General features: G+C 40.3%; 1 protein-coding gene across 2 annotated transcripts in view; it reads left to right on the top strand.

The window, feature by feature from the left end:
* Positions 1 to 449: 449 nt before the first annotated feature.
* Positions 450 to 13,303, top strand: part of snx8a (sorting nexin 8a) — a 34,594-nt gene continuing 21,740 nt past the window's right edge. Inside the window, exons 1-4 of one of the 2 annotated variants that reach the window (XM_061905267.1) lie at positions 450 to 607; positions 720 to 786; positions 4,891 to 5,018; positions 11,369 to 11,498. In XM_061905267.1, coding sequence (XP_061761251.1) covers positions 750 to 786; positions 4,891 to 5,018; positions 11,369 to 11,498 — 295 coding nt within the window. In that variant the 5' untranslated portion in view covers positions 450 to 607; positions 720 to 749. Of the gene's footprint in view, positions 608 to 719; positions 787 to 4,890; positions 5,019 to 11,368; positions 11,499 to 13,303 lie in introns of those variants that run through there. The other variant, XM_061905268.1, reaches the window with a different exon arrangement.

Here is a 13,303-nt window from a genome sequence, read left to right on the forward strand (position 1 = left end):
TGATTGATTGATACTGCATATTTCAGTTTTACTGTGAAAAAGAAACTTTTTACTTTGTATCAACCTCAAGTTGATATACAGATTTACTGTAAGCATTAAATAAGAATAATAATCATAATTTGACTTATTTTTAACATTTAAGTGACTGAGACCCTCTATGCTCCCCAGGAGCCCTAATGATTAAAAAAAAAAATCCATATATTTTGTTATGGTTTGAAAATGAAAACTATCAAAGTGGCCCCCGCTTGTTTTAATTTTTCCATGTGCGGCCCTCAGTGGAAAAAGTTTGGACACCCCTTAGCAGACAGTAGGCTAATGACCTGTTCAAGTGACGTCGGAAAAACGCCCACTCCACACAAGATTGCGTGGTCACTGTTTTTTTTAAGGGTGTTTACGTGTAATTGGTGAAACATGGCACACGTGACATGAGGGGGACATTAATAAAACATGCACAAGAGCAGCATTTTAAGGGTATCCACGTGATATATGTGGGGAAAGTCCTAAAACCCACACTAATCAGCACACAAATCAGCCGTGAAAACAGGAAGTAGGACAACATTAGACGACGACGGACCAAACATTAATGGCGAAACACGACCTCAAATAAGTCAGTTATGTCACTTTATATTCTCCGGGGAGCTGGACTTTAACCAGAGCGGCCTACAACTTTAAGAAATAAGTGACTTTTTTTTTTCTCCTTCCCTTCTTCTTTCCTGCAGGAAGTCACATGGAGGTATTGTGGCGCTCACATGACAGTCCGAGCCATGGCAGCGGAGATCAATGAAGGTACAAAGTGTCCTTTTCTCACTCTTCTGCGCCTCTTTTTCTTGTCGATAATTTATGTTTGCAGTGTAGAAATGCTTTTCAAACAATGTCGTCCGACGCGCGGGGGAAGTAGCCGAGCGTGTTAGAAAAAGAGCAGAGTTGGTGGCTTCGTGTGTTGTGTGCCTTTATTTTGTTTTACTCCGTCTAACTTGCACTAAAATGGGAGACACGGTAATAAACTATAACTGGGGAGGTCTAATTTGATATATATTGGATCCACTTTGGACTGGACTCTCATGGTTGTGTTGGATCCACTGTGGCAGTGGTTCTCAAAAAGGGATACGTGAGACTTTAAAAAAAAAAACATTTTAAAAATAGCAACAAATCAGCTTTATAAATATATTTATTGAATAATACTTCAACAAAATATGAATATAAGTTCATAAACTGAGAAAACAAATGGAACAATGCAATATTTTTTTGTGTGGACATGTTCCATAAATATTGATGTTAAAGAGCTCTTTTTTTTTTTTTTGTGGAGAAATGTTTAGAATTAAGTTTATGAATCCATATGGATCTCTATTATAATCCCCAAAGAGGGCACTTTAAGTTGATGAGTAGAAATCTTTATTTAAAATTCAATCAATCAATCAATGTTTATTTATATAGCCCCAAATCACAAATGTCTCAAAGGACTGCACAAATCATTACGACTACAACATCCTCGGAAGAACCCACAAAAGGGCAAGGAAAACTCACACCCAGTGGGCAGGGAGAATTCACATCCAGTGGGACGCCAGTGACAATGCTGACTATGAGAAACCTTGGAGAGGACCTCAGATGTGGGCAACCCCCCCCCCCCACCCCTCTAGGGGACCAAAAGCAATGGATGTCGAGCGGGTCTAACATGATACTGTGAAAGTTCAATCCATAGTGGCTCCAACACAGCCGCGAGAGTTCAGTTCAAGCGGATCCAAGACAGCAGCGAGAGTCCCGTCCACAGGAAACTATCCCAAGCGGAGGCGGATCAGCAGCGTAGAGATGTCCCCAACCGATACAGACGAGCGGTCCATCCTGGGTCTCGACTCTGGACAGCCAGTACTTTATCCATGGTCATCGGACCGGACCCCCTCCACAATCACTTGTTTATTTTTCAACAAGTTTTTAGTTATTTTTACACAATTTTTTTCCAAATAGTTCAAGAAAGACCACTACAAATGAGCAATATTTTGCACTGTTCAATCAATGAATCAATGTTTACTTATATAGCCCTGAATCACTAGTGTCTCAAAGGGCTGCACAAACCACAACACAAACCACTACGACATCCTCGGTAGGCCCACATAAGGGCAAGAAAAACTCACACCCAGTGGGACGTCGGTGACAATGATGACTATGAGAACCTTGGAGAGGAGGAAAGCAATGGATGTCGAGCGGGTCTAACATGATACTGTGAAAGTTCAATCCATAATGGATCCAACACAGCAGCGAGAGTCCAGTCCAAAGCGGATCCAACACAGCAGCGAGAGTCCCGTTCACAGCGGAGCCAGCAGGAAACCATCCCAAGCGGAGGCGGATCAGCAGCGCAGAGATGTCCCTAGCCGATACACAGGCAAGCAGTACATGGCCACCGGATCGGACCGGACCCCTCCACAAGGGAGAGTGAGACATAGGAGAAAAAGAAAAGAAGCGGCAGATCAACTGGTTTAAAAAGGAGGTCTATTTAAAGGCTAGAGTATACAAATGAGTTTTAAGGTGAGACTTAAATGCTTCTACTGAGGTGGCATCTCGAACTGTTACCGGGAGGGCATTCCAGAGTACTGGAGCCCGAACGGAAAACGCTCTATAGCCCGCAGACTTTTTTTGGGCTTTGGGAATCACTAATAAGCCGGAGTCTTTTGAACGCAGATTTCTTGCCGGGACATATGGTACAATACAATCGGCAAGATAGGATGGAGCTAGACCGTGTAGTATTTTATACGTAAGTAGTAAAACCTTAAAGTCACATCTTTAGTGCACAGGAAGCCAGTGCAGGTGAGCCAGTATAGGTATATATGTATGTATATATGTATATAAAGGTATATACAGTACAGGCGTAATTTGATCAAACTTTCTTGTTCTTGTCAAAAGTCTAGCAGCCGCATTTTGTACCAACTGTAATCTTTTAATGCTAGACATGGGGAGACCCGAAAATAATACGTTACAGTAATCGAGACGAGACGTAACAAACGCATGGATAATGATCTCAGCGTCTTTAGTGGACAGAATGGAGCGAATTTTAGCGATATTACGGAGATGAAAGAAGGCCGTTTTAGTCACGCTTTTAATGTGTGCCTCAAAGGAGAGAGTTGGGTCGAAGATAATACCCAGATTCTTTACCGAGTCACCTTGTTTTATTATTTGGTTGTCAAACTGTTATACAATTTAATAAATCAGAAACTGATGACATAGTGCTGTATTTTACTTCTCAATCTCTTTTTTTCAACCAAAAATTCTTTGCTCTGATTAGGGGGTACTTGGATTAAAAAGAATGTTCACATGGGGTACATCACTGAAAAAAGGTTGAGAACCACTGCACTATGGATTGAACTTTCACAGTATCATGTTAGACCCGCTTGACATCCATTGCTTTCGGTCCCCTGGGGGAGCGGTCCTCTCCAAGGTTTCTCATAGTCATCATTGTCACTGTCACCGACGTCCCACTGGGGTGAGTTTTCCTTATAGTGGGGCAAAAAAGTATTTAGTCAGCCACCAATTGTGCAAGTTCTCCCACTTAAAATGATGACAGAGGTCTGTAATTTTCATCATAGGTACACTTCAACTGTGAGAGACAGAATGTGAAAAAATATCCAGGAATTCACATTGTAGGAATTTCAAATAATTTATTTGTAAATTATGGTGGAAAATAAATATTTGGTCACTTCAAACAAGGAAGATCTCTGGCTCTCACAGACCTGTAACTTCTTCTTTAAGAAGCTCTTCGGTCCTCCACTCATTACCTGTATTAATGGCACTTGTTTGAACTTGTTATCTGTATAAAAGACACCTGTCCACAGCCTCAAACAGTCAGACTCCAAACTCCACTATGGCCAAGACCAAGGAGCTGTCGAAGGACACCAGGAAAATAATTATAGACCTGCACCAAACTGGGAAGAGTGAATCTAAAATAGGCAAGGAGCTTTGTGTGGATAAATCAACTGTGGAAGCAATTATCAGAAGATGGAAGACATACAAGACGACTGATAATCTCCCCCGATCTGGGGCTCCACGCAAGATATCATCCCGTGGGGTCAAAAGGATCATAAGAACAATGAGCAAAAATCCCAGAACCACACGGGGGGACCTGGTGAATGACCTGCAGAGAGCTGGGACCAAAGTAACAAAGGTTACCATCAGTAACACACTACGCCGACACAGAATAAACTCCTGCAGTGCCAGACGTGTCCCCCTGCTTAAGCCAGTGCATGTCCAGGCCCATCTGAAGTTTGCTGGAGAGCACATGGATGATACAGCAGAGGATTGGGAGAATGTCATGTGGTCAGATGAAACCAAAATAGAACTTTTTGGTATAAACTCAACTCGTCGTGTTTGGAGGAAGAAGAATACTGAGTTGCATCCCAAGAACACCATACCTACTGTGAAGCACGGGGGTGGAAACATCATGTTTGGGGCTGTTTTTCTGCTAAGGGGACAGGACGATTGATCCGTATTAAGGAAAGAATGAATGGGGCCATGTATCGTGAGATTTTGAGCCTTCCATCAGTGAGAGCTTTGAATGGTTGACCAAATACTTATTTTCCACCATAATTTACAAATAAATTATTTAAAATTCCTACAATTTGAATTCCTGCATTTGTTTTTCACATTCTGTCTCTCACAGTTGAAGTGTACCTATGATGAAAATTACAGACCTCTGTCATCATTTTAAGTGGGAGAACTTGCACAATCGGCGGCTGACTAAATACTTTTTTGCCCCACTATATGTGGGCTCTACCAAGGATGTCGTTGTGGTTTGTGCAGCCCTTTGAGACACTAGTGATTTAGGGCTATATAAATAAACATTTATTGATCTGGGTTTTTTTTTGTTTTTGTTTGTTTTTTACCATGTTTTCTCTTTTAAACCAGGCTCGGTGCCTGCCTACTACAGAGAAGTCTACGAGGCCATCTGCTGCAGGAATGATGAAAAAGTCCAAGTGGAGGTTTTCCATAGGTTGCTGGAAAGGACTAAACTCTCCAAAGCCGTTCAAGCCCAGGTAAAATGGCACACACATGCTCAAAATATGGTAGTGAGTTCAATTTAACCAATCTCAATGCTGCAATCTTTAATGCATCACAGGGTAATAAAACTACAAACCCCGTTTCCATATGAGTTGGGAAATTGTGTTAGATGTAAATATAAACAGAATACAATGATTTGCAAATCCTTTTCAACCCATATTCAATTGAAGGCACTACAAAGACAAGATATTTGATTTTTGATAGTGCCCAAGGCATGGGTAACTTACACATCTGTGAAGGCACCATTAATGCTGAAAGGTCCATACAGGTTTTGGAGCAACATATGCTGCCATCCAAGCAACGTTATCACGGATGCTGTTTTTTTAACTTTGCGCCTATAACAATCCGGATGGTTCTTTTCCTCTTTGTTCCAGAGGACATGACGTCCACAGTTTCCAAAAACAATTTGAAATGTGGACTCGTCAGACCACAGAACACTTCCATTTTGAATCAGTCCATCTTAGATGAGCTCGGGCCCAGCAAAGTCGGCGGCGTTTTCTGGGTGTTGTTGATAAATGGCATATAGTTTTAACTTAATAGTGATAATAATAATGGATTAGATTTATAGGTTGATTGGCAACACAAAATTTGGCCCTAGTGTTTGAATGTGAGTGTGAAGGTTGTCTGTCTATCTGTGTTGGCCCTGTGATGAGGTGGCGACTTGTCCAGGGTGTACCCCGCCTTCCGCCCGATTGTAGCTGAGATAGGGGCCAGCACCCCCCAAGGTTGATTGGCAACACTAAATTTGGCCCTAGTGTTTGAATGTGAGTGTGAAGGTTGTCTGTCTATCTGTGTTGGCCCTGTGATGAGGTGGCGACTTGTCCAGGGTGTACCCCGCCTTCCGCCCGATTGTAGCTGAGATAGGCGCCAGCACCCCCCGCGACCCCAAAAGGGAATAAGCGATAGAAAATGGATGGATGGATAGATTTATATTGCGCTTTTCTATTGTTAGATACTCAAAGCGCTAACAGTGAAGTGGGAACCCATCATTCATTCACACCTGGTGGTGGTAAGCTACATCAGTAGCCACAGCTTCCCTGGGGTAGACTGACGGAAGCGTGGCTGCCAGTTTGCGCCTATGGCCCCTTCGACCACCACCAATCATTCATTCATCATTCATTCACCAGTGTGAGCAGCACCGGGGGCAAGGGTTAAGTGTCCTGCCCAAGGACACAACGGCAGCGATTTGGATGTCAATAAGTGGGAAGCGAACCTGCAACCCTCAGGTTTCTGGCACGGCCGCTCTACCCACTACGCCATGCCGCCCCAACTTGTACTTACAAATGTAGCGACCAACTGTAGTTACCGACGGTGGTTTTCTGGAGTGTTTCTGAGCCCATGTGGTGATATCCTTTACACGCTGACGTCGCTTTTTGATGCAGTACCGTCTGAGAGATAGAAGGTCCGTAATATCATCGTTTACATGCAGTGATTTCTCCAGATTCTCTGAACCTTTTGATGATATTACGGACTGGAGATGGTGAATTCCCTATATTCCTTGCAGTAGCTCGTTGAGAAATGTTCTTAAAGTGTCGGACAATTTGCTCACGCATTTGTTGACAAACTGGTGACCCTCGCTCCAAAGTGTCGTTGTGCTTGTGCAATGACAATAAAGACCTATCTGAATGACTGAGCATTTTATGGATGCTGCTTTTATACCCAATCATGACACCCACCTGTTGTTAACAATTAGCCTGCTCACCTGTGGTATGTTCTAAATAAGTGTTTAAAGAGCATTCCTCAAATTTCTCAGTCTTTTGTGCCTGTTGTGCTGGCTTTTTAAAAAAAATCAAATTCCAATAATATTTGCTAATATTTGCAAAAAATAGCAAAGTTTTCCAATTTGAACATTAAGTATCTTGTCTTTGCAATTTATTCAATTGAATATAGATTGAAAAGTATTTGCTAATCATTGTATTCTGTTTTTATTTACCATTTACACCAGTGGTCCCCAACCTTTTTGTAGCTGCAGACCGGTCAACGCTTGAAAATTTGTCCCATGGACCAGGGAGTTGGTGGGGGAGGGGGTTCTGTTTTTTTCTTTTTCATAAAGAAAAACAATCATGTGTGCTTACAGACTGTATCCCTGCAGACTGTATTGATCTATATTGATATATAATGTATATATTGTGTTTTTTTATGTTGATTTAATAAAAAAATTGAAAAATAATAATTACAAAAAATATATATATATATATTTTTTTTAATTTAATTTAATTTATTTATTTCTTGTGCGGCTCGGTACCAATCTACCGGTCCGCGGACCGGTGGTTGGGGACCACTGATTTACACAACATGCCAGCTTAGGTAAATAGTACTGTGATTCCTTCAGGAGAGTTCTTTCAGGAAAATTAAAATTCCAGCAGCAGTGTACAGAGTTGCGATCAATTAAAAAAGTAAATAATTGGGATATAAGTGGAAACAAAATTGACAAATATTACAATAAGAATAAAAATAAAAAGCAACAATGGGAATACAAATAAAACAGTAAAATAAGAATACAACAAGAGAAACTAGGCAGTAGTGACCATGTTATGAAAAAGTATTGCACTGTTATTGATTAGCATTCCCTGTCATCACTGGTTTTGTATAATTATAGTTTGGGTGATACAAAAACTACTCCTTTTCAAATGATTACATTATCAATCTAAATAATCGTGATTAATATTTTTTCCCGTAATTATCCAGCCCTACTAACAAGCCCCAGTAAATATTCAAATGGAGAAAATAAAACCAAGAAAGTTGATAAAGCGTCTTTTCTAGAGGTTTAACGGTACACAAAAATTTCAGTTCGGTACGTACCTCGGTTTAGAGGTCATGGTTTGGTTAATTTTCGGTACAGTAAGAAAACAGCAAAATATACATTTTTGGGTTATTTATTTACCACATTTGTAAACAATGGCTTTATCCTTTTAACATTGGGAACACTATAATAAATCTGCCCACGTTAATCAACAATAAACAACCTCAACTTGTTGCTCAGATTAAATAAAATGACAAAACTTTTCTTCTACATATAAAAAGTGCAACATTAAACAGTTGTAAGTCAACTCATCATACTTAATTAATTACAGTATTTGGGAAGCCTGTAGTTGATTTTTTTTTAATGTAAATGTTATATTTTTATCAACATGTAATAGCAGGGACCCTACCATTCAAAACTAGGCAGCTACATTACTGATGATTAATGTAACTATAGTTAAAAAAAATAGTACAATAGCAATAGGACTATTCATCCCTGAACACCATGGAGTTCATGTAGGCTTTATGATGCAGTTAGATTATTATATCACTAGCATACACACACACACCGCACAATGAGCTAACACACACACACACACCGCAAAATGAGCTAACCTTACGCTAAAAGTTAATTAGCCTTCAACTCAAGCCAGGACTGCGAGCGAGCTGAGCTGCAGTTTGATTCTAGAATGTCATCTAGAACGTTGACTGGGAGGTGTTTATTATAATTTGGGGATAGTCCGCTGCTCACCTGCTAAACGCCTATCTGCTCGAAGCTGAAGCGCTGACTACATGCTGATTGGTTGTTACCGCTCTGAATACGCACTGCCGATTGGCTGTTACTGCTATATATGTAACCAATCAGATGGTTGTGTGGGTGGGACAATGCTGGGTGCTGTGTACAGACAGAGGCAGAAGGGAGCGGAGCAGCTTGTTAAGACTTAAAGGCCTACTGAAATGAGATTTTCTTATCCAAACGGGGATAGCAGGTCCATTCTATGTGTCATACTTGATCATTTCGCGATATTGCCATATTTTTGCTGAAAGGATTTAGTAGAGAACATCGTCGTAAAGTTCGCAACTTTTGGTCGCTAATAAAAAAAGCCTTGCCTTTACCGGAAGTAGCAGCTGATGTGCGCGTGACATCACGGGTTGTAGGGCTCCTCACATCCTCACATTGTTTACAGTCATAGCCACCAGCAGCTAGAGCGATTTGGACCGAGAAAGCGACAATTTCCCCACTAATTTGAGCGAGGATGAAAGATTCGTAGATGAGTATGAAGGACTAGAACAAAAAAATAAGAAAACAAAGACAGGGCAGTGGGAGCGATTCAGATGTTATTAGACACATTTACTAGGATAATTCTGGAATATCCCTTATCTGCCTATTGTGTTGCTAGTGTTTTAGTGAGATTATATAGTACCTGAAAGTCGGAGGGGTGTGGCCACGGGTGTGGTGACCGCCAGTGTCTCCGTGGGAGGAGGTAATAGTCGCCGCAGCAACTGCAGGAGGACGCAGGCTCCGCTCATAACTACGGTAGGAATTTCTCACCGTAACCTGCCGGTTGACATGTGGTCGGGATCCATGTTCGCTTGACCGCTCTGTTCCATAGTAAAGCTTCACCTTCGGGAATTTTAAACAAAGAAACACCGGCTGTGTTTGTGTTGCTAAAGGCTAAAAGCTTCCCACCTACATCTTTCTTCTTTGACGTCTCCATTAATAATTGAACAAATTGCAAAAGATGCAGCAACACAGATGTCCAGAATACTGTGTAATTATGCGATTAAAGCAGACTACTTATAGCTTGGATCGGGCTGGAAAATAATGTCCTCTACAAAACGAGACGTCAAACGCACGCGTCATCATACCGCAACGTTTTCAACAGGACACTTCGCGGGATATTTAAAATTGCAATTTAGTAAACAAAAAAAGGCCGAATTGGCATGTGTTGCAATGTTAATATTTCATCATTGATATATAAACTATCAGACCGTGTGGTCGGTAGTAGTGGCTTTCAGTAGGCCTTTAAACTTAGGCGGTTACTTCATATGTTTGTGTGGAAACTCGTTCGGTACACCTCTGAACCGAACCGGAACCCCCGAACCGGAACCCCCGTACCGAAACGTTTCAATACAAATACACGTACTGTTACAGCCCTAGTATTTTCAAATGTTCCCAACCCTTTTCCGGGCAGCCGAACTTGACCCTGTTTTTGTTTTGAGACATACTTTTCCAGAAACTTTCAACTGAACTTCAAACTTATTACAATCATGATAGTATTAAAGGGGAACATTATCACAATTTCAAAAGGGTTAAAAACGATAAAAATCAGTTCCCAGTGGCTTATTGTATTTTTTGAAGTTTTATTCAAAATTTTACCGGTCTCGGAATATCCCTAAATAAAGCTTTAAAGTGCCTTATTTTCGCTCTCTGCGAAGACACTGGCCATTTCCCTGTGACGTCATACAGTGCTGCCAATGTAAACAAACAATGGGAATAGCACAGCAAGATATAGCGACATTAGCTCGGATTCAAACTCGGATTTCAGCGACTTAAGCGATTCAACAGTTTACGCATGTATTGAAACTGATGGTTGGAGTATGAAAATATTGAAGAAGAAACTGAAGCTATTGAGCGAATAGCTAATGGCGCTATTCATAGTCATAGCATGGCCAAATAGCTGCGTTAGCATCGCCGGTAAAATGTGCGGACCAAACAATCAGGACTTTCGCATCGTTTGACACGGGAGCAACTTAAATCCGTCGATTGGTAAGTGTTTTTTTTCACATTAAATGTGGGTGGAAGGAAACGTAATATAGTTGCAAATGCATCTACAAGTTATCCATACATCTCTGTACCGTGTCTGGTAAATAGCATGTTAGCATCAATTAGCGTAGCATGTTAGCATCGATTAGCTGGCAGTCAACATCAACAAAACTCACCTTTGTGATTTCGTTGACTATCGTTGCAAATGCATCTGCAGGTTATCCATAAATCTCTGTGCCATGTCTGTCTTAGCATCGCCGGTAAAATGTGGAGACATTCCAGCACATTCAATGAGGGTCTGGCGGCAGATTTCTTGCCACTTTCGCATCTTCGGGCCAGTGGTGCAACTTGAATCCCTCCGTTAGTGTTGTTACACCCTCCGACAACACACCGACGAGGCATGATGTCTCCAAGGTTCCAAAAAATAGTAAAAAAAACGGAAAATAACAGAGCTGTGACCCGGTGTTTGTAATGTGTTGAAAATGAAAATGGTGGGTGTGTTACCTCGGCGACGTCACATTCTGACGTCATTGCCTCCAGCGCGATTAACAGAAAGGCGTTTAAATCGCCAAAATTCACCCATTTAGAGTTTGGAAATCGGTTAAAAAAATAAATGGTCTTTTTTCTGCACCATCAAGGTATATATTGACGCTTACATAGGTCTGCTGATAATGTTCCCCTTTAACAGTATTACATGGCTGGTCACAATTCATGTTCACAGTGTACTTTCTGCAACAAAGGACAAGAACAGTTGTATTAAGATGTGGTATTACAGAGGGACGGTAACACACTGTCTTGTCTGTCTTTGTCCTTCAGATAGTCGAGCACGTCCACTCTACAGACGGATTCCTGAGCAAGCTGACACTCTATAAAATGCTGGCTTTAATTGCCATCGCTCAGCAGGGGAAGCAGCCCAGTCCCAAAGTCCTGGAGAACTACATACAAGGTGGATAACCGCATAAAAATGTTTTTGCTTAGTTAGTAGTTCGGCTGTCACGATGGTGGGTGTCAAAGCTCAAGGTTGTAAACGCTTTTGCAAGTCATTGTTTAACAGCATACAGAAAGTGAAAGATTTCTGACGTTAAAAAGACGAGAAGAAAAATTCTGAAAGGTCAATAACCTGTACAGTTAAATATAGTTTAAAACAGGATTCTCAAAGTCGCAGACCCATATTTTGTGGCCCTCTGATTAAGTTCATACAAAACGAACCGGCCAACAAACCCCCACAAATGTTATACCGTTGGAAAGTAGAGATGTCCAATAATGGCTTTTTTGCCAATATTCGATATTCCGATATTGTCCAACTCCGATATCAACCGATACCGATAGCTAAGCACACAATAGCACACAAGCTAGACATACAGTACGTAATAAATGTCCTAATTAAACAATATTTCAGTCTAAAACATGATTTGATAAAAATATAAGAATAAACAATTTTTATTCTAGTCAAATCATTTGCAAAAAGGTAAACATTTTTTGCTATAGGCCAGTACAAGCTAGCAGTTACACAACAGCTAAACACACAATAGCACACAAGCTAGACATACGGTATGTAATAAATGTCCTAATTAAACAATGATTCAGCCTGAAACATGATTTGATTAAAATATAAGAATAAACTATTCCTATATTTTAGTGAAATCATTTGCAAAAAGGTAAACATTGTTGGCTATTGGCTACGAGCTAGCATGAATTGATTAAAGTGGACCCCGACCTTAAACAAGTTGAAAAACTTATTCGGGTGTTACCTTTTAGTGGTCAATTGTACGGAATATGTACTGAACTGTGCAATCTACTAATAAAAGTATCAATCAATAAATCAAAAAAAGCAGTTACACAACAGCTAGGCACACAATAGCACAACAGCTAGACATACAGTATGTAATGTGTCCTAATCAAACATTTCAGTTTGAAACATGATTTGATTGAATTATAAGAATAAAGTATTCTTATATTTTAGTCGAATCATTTGGAAAAAGGTAAACCTTGTTGGCTATAGGCTGGTACGAGCTAGCAGTTACACAACAGCTAAGCACACAATAGCACACAAGCTAGACATACAGTACATAAGTGGCCTAATTAAACAATACTTCAGTCTAAAACATGATTAGACTAAAATATAACAATAGAATATTCTTATATTTTTGTCAAATCATTTGCAAAAAGGTAAACATTGTTGGCTATAGGCCGGTACGAGCTAGCAGTTACACAACAGCTAAGCACACAGCAGCTAGACATACAGTACGTAGCAAGTGTCCTAATTATATACAATATTGCAGTCTAAAACAGCACATTTGTCCATGTAAACAAGTAATAAACAATTATAGTGACTTATTACTTGCAGATAAAAATTCTCTAAGGCAGAAGTGTTTTTGAAAGTATCCAGTGACAAATGTGTTTGCATCATTTGAGTTACTCCTTGTGCTCAACTTCATGATTTATTGTGGCCTCCAGATGCTTATTGGAAGACATTTAGATGTTAACTGACTATCCAGATTTGCACAAGTAAATACTCTGCAGGACTGCTTGTATCGGAGCTAATATCAGACATTTTGCATTAAAGCCCAGATCAACCGCACTTGTTTTTTTGCCAATATTAGATCGGATGACCCCTCTTCAAAATGTGCAATTTTTACATTCAATTTGACATTTATAGCTACCTACCATAGCTCAGGGCCACTGTGCTGGTGGAAGTATTTAACACATTTAGTCACATGGTTCAAATGTTATTCTAAATACCAAATTTTT

This window comes from Nerophis ophidion, linkage group LG07 (genome assembly GCF_033978795.1).
Source record: "Nerophis ophidion isolate RoL-2023_Sa linkage group LG07, RoL_Noph_v1.0, whole genome shotgun sequence".
Classification (NCBI taxonomy): Eukaryota; Metazoa; Chordata; class Actinopteri; order Syngnathiformes; family Syngnathidae; genus Nerophis; species Nerophis ophidion.